Genomic DNA, 8633 nt, shown 5'->3' on the forward strand with positions numbered 1-8633 from the left:
CCAAGGTCTCTGGTGGTTCAGGTGACGTTTCTACTTCTGCTTGGGTAGAAGAAGCTTCTAAGTTCTCTGATGGTTCATCGGGTGATGGGGCCACTGATTCTACCGCCTGCTCATCTTGCGGACACAATGCTGCCATTTTAGCTAATTCACGTTCCATAAGTTGTTTGCACGGGCAGCACTTCTTAGTGACCAGCTCACACGGGCATTTCTGCTGGAATTCTGGATCTTGGCTCCCCATTGGACCTGCCTCAGTGCTGTCGGGGGCCTGACTTGCTGCTGTTCCTTGACCTCCCTGAGCATCTGACTGGGGCTCGTCAGCTGCTGAAGATCCTTGCTGGCCTTGGTCTAGAGCTTGCCTCTCTGCTGGGGTTGGGATGTGTACTCCCACACATTCCAGTCCAGATTGTATCATAGCTCTTGCTTGGTATTGCGCTAGAAGAGATTGAAAGGCTTGGCTACCATGGGGGAAGTATTTCTCTTTGAAACAGTAGTGTCGAGGGGGATGGAGAGGGGCTTTCCCACGATAAGCAGGCTTACGGGATATTGAACCGCCCACCTCATGTGGTGTATTTAGGATATTGCCACTACTATCTACCAACACTTTTGGCCAGTGTGACCGGAATGGGATTGATGAGCCCATCATGTTTGCTGCAGGGATTGTATCCTGATGCCCAAAGATTGTCCCAGCATCAAGCAGCAGTTTGAGGACTGCTGACTGGCAGAGGTGCCAATGCTGTTGTCATGGGTATTGTAAGCTGGTTGCTAAGTAACAGCTTTACACTGACAGTAAGATAGCCCTCAGGCTCCTGAACATCCAGCAATTTGCAACAGAGACTGCACCCAGAGGATGGATATTCAAAAACAGATTCTCTTCACCCCAGAACCACATTATATACCTGGGTAAGTCACATTCCCAGACAAGCAACAGGAGCATTTTAAGAAGGGATGTAACAAGATTCTCCAGTTACCCTGTAACAATGAGTTACTACATCATGGATGCCTGACTGGCTGAGTATTTCAAACACTTTCTGCTTAGATTTCAGATTTCCAGTAAAGTATTCTTTACTGTATCAGAAGCCCTCACTGAACCATCCCTGTCAAGTCTTTTGCCTGTGCTCCAGCCCAAATCATCTCCATTACCACTGCCCCATAGTCCATTTCATCTATCATTTATTTAAACCTTCCTTCTTGCCTTTGTCATCTACAGATGAAACTATTTTCTTGTTCTGCTGTCGTCCTATATTGTGCCCTCTATAAACTTCAGCTCATCTAAAGCTGTACTACATCTATCTGAGCTCACTCACACATTGATCTTATGCTTGTTGACCTTACATCTTACTGTAATTTTAAAATATCTGCATTTCTGTTGGAACTTCTTCATTGCCTTAGCCCACTGTTTCCCTTTGCCTCTAGCAACCCCTCACACAGCCCCATTTCACTTTGTTCCAATGTTGGGGCTGTACCATCGATTGTCTACATCCTAGATTCTGGAATGCCATCCCAAAATCTCTGTCTATCTCTCTCTCTCTCGCTCTTTTGCACTTCAGCCTAATTCTTAAAACTCACCATTTTTACCCAGATTCTCATTTTTAAAAATATCTTCTATGTTTTGCTCTCTCTGATGTCAGATCAGCCACAATCTTGTGGGGGTTACAGTGATTGTGATACTATTAAATGTTATGAGGTGTCATGGTTAGGTTCTCTCCTGCTGGAGATGGTCATTGTTTGGCACTTGTGTGGCACAAATGTCACTTACCACATATCTGCTCAAGCTTGAATATTGTCCAGGTCTTGCTGCATTTGAACACTGACTGTTTTGATATGCAAGAAGCCACAAATAATGCTGAACATTGTGCAGTTTTTATCCACTTTCGGACTCATGATGAGGGAGAGGCCATTATGAAAGAACTGAAGGAGACTGGGTCTCTGCACGGAGTATCACTGTGCCTCCCAGGAAGCTAATCTGTTCTCAGAAATATGCACAAAGTGATGCAATTGATGGAGAGTGTGGGGGTGGGTTTGTGGAGAGACCTCAGGTATAGGACAGTGTTGCCGACCACTTGTCAGAGCGAGTGGCAGCTGCCCAGTGTCCCCTGGGCATCACACAGTTACCATCAAATGCCCAGTCATTAAGGACCAGCCTACAGTTGATTTTTTGCATTCGCTAGCAGTTGAGTAAAGTCCATAGTGCACTCCAAAATGTGTTTTGCTTGTATCTCTCCTACAGATATACTGGATATGCCCACACAATCCCATTCCGTTTCGGTAAGACTTACGGGAGGATAACCCATGATATCCTGAAGAATCCGAAAACTGCTCGAGCTGACCACACACTCCTGTCACCTACCACTGGGGGTCCTGACTATCAGCCAGAATACAGCAATCACTGTCCCCCCGATGTGTCAGACCAGATCCACCCACAGAAACTTGTTCCAGGTTACACTGGTGAGTCACATACAGCGGGGCATGGGTCCCACAAACATCCCAAGATTAGAATCAGTATTTTCATCCCATTATGAAGCAACAACAACCATCATTATTGACATTCCAGTCCCTCAGCACAGTCACTTTTACAGGGTACGTGTAAACAAGGCAAAACAGGACTCTCTGTGGTGAATATAAAGCCCCCGGCATGGGTGAGATTATCATAGAATTCCTACGGTGTGGAAGCAGGCCATTCAACCCATAGAGCCCACACTAACCCTCTGAAGAGCAACCCACCCAGACCCACCCCCTATAACCCTCCATTTCCCATGGGTAACCCATCCAACCTGCACATCCCTGGACACTATGGACAATTTAGCATGGCCAGTCCACCTAAGTTGCACATCTGTAGACTATAGGACAAAACCAGGACACCCAGAGGAAATCCACACAGACAGTCGTCCGAGGGTGGAATGGAACCATGGCCCCTGGCACTGTGAGGCAGCAGTGCTAACCACTGAGCCACGGTGCCACCCTATACCTACACAGTACAAATTACAATACAGTCTAGATATCCAGAATCAAGAGAATACTGCACAGAATTAGGATATTCAGGTAGCAAAAAACATTACAAGGTAAATAAAAGTCTAAATGAATGCTCAACTGTACCTATAAAGGACTGGAATACAAAGTGGGGAAGTGATGATTCTGCAGTACTGAGCATTGATCAGACTCCATCCAGAGGAACTGTGCTCAGCTCAGGGCTCCAGCCTTCAGGAAGCATATTTCAGACTTGGAGATGGCACTGAAATTCAGAATCATACACATAACAAGTACTATTGGTTGCATTGGCTTTAACAGAGTAAAATATCCCATGCTAATTCACATTAGGAAATATTAGGGCAGTTGACCCAAAACCTAACTGTTCAGGGGCATCTTGAAGGAGGAAGGAGAGACAGAGAGGTTTGGGAGGGGGGTGAATTTCAGAGTTTTGGAGATAGCTTAAGATGGACACAAGGCAAGACTTGGAGGAACAAATGTAGGTATTTAAAAATGAGGATGAAAAATTTAAATCAGAGGTTTTTGCAGGCTGGGAATTAATGCAGGTCAGAACGAAAAGGGGTGATGGGGCTTTCTGTGAGTTAGGACATGGCTGCAGAGTTTGGAATGATCTTAAACATGGATTTGGTGGACCAGGGGAGACTGACCAGGAGTGCATTGGAAGGATCAGGTCTTGAGATAAAAAAGTTGAGGTTGATGATATCAGCACTGGATTAATTTAGGCTGTGTCAGAATCAGGAAATCTTTGGAAGGCAAAGGTAGGCAATCTTACTGATGGCCTGGATGTGTGACCCTGAAGTTCGTCTCAAAGCCAGATAGAAATTTGCAGGCAGTCTAGCTCAGCCCCAGAAAAATGAATGGACTGGTGCCTGGAGTTTGTGGTGGAGAACAAAGGCAAGGACTTTATTCTTCCAAATATTGGTGGAAATTTCTGCGCATCCAGTATCGGATATCAGACATGCAGGGGTGAGAATTTGGAGCCAGTGGAGGGGTTGACAGATGTGGTGGTGTGATAAAGCTGGGCATTGTTAGTGTAGAATCCCTTCAGCATGGCAACAGGAAAATGCCAATACAGCCCTGAGCTAGTGCTGGGTGAAGCACAGCTAAAGAAGAGATGAGATAAGGGTCTGTACTTTCACTTCCCGTACTCTTGTAATGATGTGCCTTGAGATGTGCAAAGTTAACAGAGGACTAAGGGTGAAGAGGTATCTAGGAGGTATGTTAGATGTCCTGATCATCCCTCATGCAGAGAGATACCATACTTCAGATGGGACAATAAGCCTGCCCTCTCAGGTGGCAATAAAAATCCCAGCATCTGTTGGAAGAACAAGAGAGTTACCTCAGGAATCCCATATTTATTCACAAGGAATATTACTACAATAGATTATCTGGTTAATATCACATTAGTGCTTGTGGGATTGTGCTGTGCTGAAATTAGCTGTTGTGTTTCCTACATGACTACACTTCAAAAGTAATTCATTGGACAGAAGATGCTTAGAGATATTCTGTGGAATGAATTTAAGTTCACACTCTTGGTTTTATAAGCCTCTATAAGGTCACCCCTCAGCCTCTTATGCTCCAGGGAAAAAGTCCCAGTCTATCCAACCTCCCCTTGTAACTCAAACCTTTCAGTCTTAGTAATATCCCTTTCTGCAGCCTTTTCAATTTAATAACATCTTTCTTATAGCAGAGTGACCAGAATTCTTTTTCCTTTATTCATTCACGGGATGAGGGCATCACTGGCCAGGCAGCTTTCATTGTCCATCCCTAATTGCCAAGAGAGCAGTTCAGAATCAACCACATTGCTTGGGTCTGGAGTCCAGTAAGGGTGGCAGTTTCCTTCCCTAAAGGACATTAGTAAACCAGATGGGGTTTTCTGACAATCAACAATGGTTTCATGGTCATCATTAGATTTTTTTAAAAAATTGAATTCAAATCCTACCATCTGCCATGGTGGGATTCAAACCAGGTCCCCAGAACATTATCTGGGTCTTTGGATTAACAGTCCAGTGATAATACCACTAGGCCATCGCCTCCCCAATTGTAATCAGTACTCCAAACACGGCCTCACCAATGTCTCAACTCCTGTACTCAATTTAGAGACAAAAAACTGCCCATGCTGAATCCAAGGTGGACAAACAGGAGGCTGGAAGAACACAGCGAGTCAGGCAGCATCTGAAGAAAAGGAGAAGTCAATGTTTCGGGTATTACCCTTCTTTACCTGAAACATTGCCTTCTCCTTTCCTCCAATTCCAGCTTCCTGTTTGTCTATCCTGTACTCAATTATCTGACTGATGAAGAGAAGCGTGCCAAATAGCTTCTTCACTACCCTGTCTACCTGTGATGCTACCTTCAAGGAACTATGTACCTGCACCCCTAGGTCTCTCTGTTCAAAGCTCTTTCCAGGGCTCTACCATTAACTATGTAAGTCCTGCCCTGGTTTGTCTTACCAAAATGCAATACCTCGCATTTATCTGAATTAAACTCCATCTGCCATTCCTTGGCTCACCGACCCAACTGATCAAGATGGCGTTGTACTCTGAGATAGCCTTCTTCCTGATCCATTGTACCACCAATTTTGGTGTCATTCGCAAACTTACTAACTGTGTCTCCTGTATTCTTATCCAAATCATTTATATACATGATGAACAACAGTGTACCTATCACCACTGGTCATAGGCCTCCAGTCAGAACAACAGCCCTCTACCACCACACTGTCTCCTACATCAAGACAATTTTGTATCCAATTGGCTGGTTCTCCCTGGATCCTATGTGATCTAACTTTAATAACCAGTCTACCATGTGGCACCTTATCAAACTCCTTGCTGAAGTCCATGTAGACAACATCTACCACTCTTTCCTCATTTATCTTCTTGATCACCTCTTCAAAAAACTCAAATTTGGGAGACACAATTTCCCAAGCACAAAGCCATGCTGACTATTCCTAATCAGTCCTTGCATATAGATGCATATAGATCCAATCTCTCAGAATCAGCTTCAATAACTTACTCACCACTGATGTTAGGCTCACAGATCTGTAGTTCCCTCACTTTTCCTTGCAGCCTTTCTTAAATAAATGCACAATACTAGCTACCCTCCAGTCTTTCAGCACCTCACCTGTGGCTGTCAATAATACCAATATCTCTGCTAGGGGCCCTGCAATTTCTTCTCTAGCTTCCCACAATGTCCTGGGATACATTGGATCAGGACCTGGAGATTTATTTACTTATATGCATTTTAAAACCTCGAGTGCCTCCTGTTCTATAATGTGGACTCTTTTCAAGACATCATTATTTACTTCCCCGAGTTCCCCAGTTTCCATGTCTTTCTCCACGGTAAATACTGACAAGAAGTATTTATTTAGGATCTCACCAATCTCCTGTGGCTCCATAATAAGTGGCCTTACTGATTTTTAAGGGGCCCTATTCTCTCCCTAGTTACTCTTTTGCCCTTAATATACTTGTACAATCTCTTTGGATTCTCTTTTACCCTATCTGCCAAAGCTATCTCGTGTCCCCTTTTTAAGAGATTTCCCTCTTAAGTGTACTCCTACACCCCTACAATCCTCAAGGGATTCTGTTGATCCCATCTGTCTATTACTGATATATGCCTTTTCCGTTTTCTTGGCCAGGTCCTCAATACCTCTGGTCATGCCTATTCTTGTCAGCCTTGCCCTTCACACTAACAGGAACATGCCGTCCCTGAATTCTCATTATCTTGCTTCTGAAAGCCTCCTACTTGCCAGGCATCCCTTTACCTGCAAACAGCTTCCCCCAGTCAAACTTCTGGAAGTTCCTATCCAAGACCATCAAAGTTAGCCTTGCCTCAATTTAGAACTTTAACTTGTGGACCAGATCTATTCTTTTCCATAATTATTTTAAAACTAATATAATTATGGTCACTCGTCCCAACGTGATCTCCCTCCAACGCCTCAGTCACTTGCCCTGCCTTATTTCCCAAGAGGAGGTTGAGTTTTACCCCTCTTTTAGTAAGGCCATCTATATATTGATTGAGAAAGCTTTCCTGAACACACTTAATAAATTCCTCACCATCCGAGTCCTTAACACTATGACAGCCCCAGTCAATGTTTGGAATGTTAAAATCCCTTACTGTTACAACTCTACTATTTTTACAGAAATCTGCAATCTGTCTACATATTTGCTCTTCAATTTTCAGCTGACAACTGGAGGGGAGTATGGTACAATTCCATCAAATTGATCACCCCTTCTTATTTCTCAGTTCCACTCATATAGTTTCACTGGATGATCCCTCAGGAATATCCTCTCTAAGTACTGCTGTGATGTTTTCCTAATCAAAAACGCCTCTCCCCCTTCCCTCTTGCCTCCCCTTCTATCCATCCTATGGGATCAGTACCCGGGAACAGTGAGCTACCAGTCCTGTGATGATGTCCCAGTCCCATTTTCCCATCCATGCCGAGTTCATCTGCCTCTTGCATTGCAATAAATGCAGTTTAATGCATCAGTCTTCCCTTGTTCCCTGTCATGATCTTGCCTGCCTTGTCTGTTTAACTTGCCTCTTTAACTTCTGTACCAGCCTCAACGTTCTCTTTTCTCTCACTACTGTTTAGAGTCCCAACCACTTGCCAGACTAGTTTAAATATTCCCCACCAGGATGTTGGTTCCCCCTCCAGTTCAGGTGCAACCTGTCCCTCTTGTACAGGTCACCTCTGCCCAGAAGACATCCCAATGATCCAAAAACCTGAATCTATGCCCCTGTACCATCTCTTCAGCAATGCATTCATGTGCCTTGTCCCCCTATTCCTACTCTCACTAGCACATGGCACCAGGAGTAAACCAGAGACTATACTACCCTTGAGGTCCTGCTTTTAAACTTCCTGCCTAACTCCTTATATTGACTCTGCAGGCCCTCATCCCTTTTTCTGCCTATGTCGTTGGTACCAATGTGTACAGTGATCTTTGGCTGCTTATGCTCCTCTTTGAGAACTAGCTGCAAATCTCTGAGATGTCCTTGTCCCTGGCACCAGGGATGCAACCCTGGAGTTTCACTGGTGGCCACAGAAACAACAGTTTGTGCCCCTGACTAGAAAGCCCCCTATCACAACCAATCTCTTGGACTTTGCATACCCTGCTTTACAGCAGAGCCAGTCGTGGTGCCACAGGCCTGGCTGTTGCTGCCATTTCCCCCGCCAACAGAATCCAAAACGGTAAACTTGTTTGAGAGGGGAATAGCCACAGGATACTCCTGCATTACCAGCCTACTGCTCCTGGTGGTCATTCATCTACCTGACTGAACCTGCGATGTGACCACCTCCCTGAAGCTACTATCTATCACACTCTCTGGCTCCTGTATTCTCCTCAAAGCATCCAACTGCCGCTCCAAACGATTTCATACTGTCTGAGAGGAGCTGCAGCCAATCACACTTCCGGCAGACGTAGTCACTAGAGACACTTGACTGCTCCCTGATCTCCTACATTTGACAGGAGGACCACACCACTCCACTGAGTGCCATTTCTGCCCATTTAACAGCTAGTTTTTTTTTGACTGAACACATTAAACTTTAAAAACTTTGAAGACTTTTTTGTTTGAAAATCCCTACCTTTGCTTAAACAAGGACTCACAAAATAATAGTTTGGAAATGCCCACCAGGACTTACTGACCAATCAGCT

General features: G+C 44.6%; 1 protein-coding gene across 1 annotated transcript in view; it reads left to right on the forward strand.

Annotated features, from left to right (window-relative positions):
- Window positions 1-847: 847 nt before the first annotated feature.
- LOC109921766 (protein FAM166A-like) overlaps window positions 848-8633 on the forward strand; it is a 24561-nt gene continuing 16775 nt past the window's right edge. The window contains exons 1-2 of the mRNA XM_020521814.2: window positions 848-900; window positions 2228-2445. Coding sequence (XP_020377403.2) covers window positions 848-900; window positions 2228-2445 — 271 coding nt within the window. The remainder of the gene's footprint in view (window positions 901-2227; window positions 2446-8633) is intronic.

This window comes from Rhincodon typus, chromosome 28, assembly GCF_021869965.1.
Source record: "Rhincodon typus isolate 14 chromosome 28, sRhiTyp1.1, whole genome shotgun sequence".
In the NCBI taxonomy this organism is placed as follows: Eukaryota; Metazoa; Chordata; class Chondrichthyes; order Orectolobiformes; family Rhincodontidae; genus Rhincodon; species Rhincodon typus.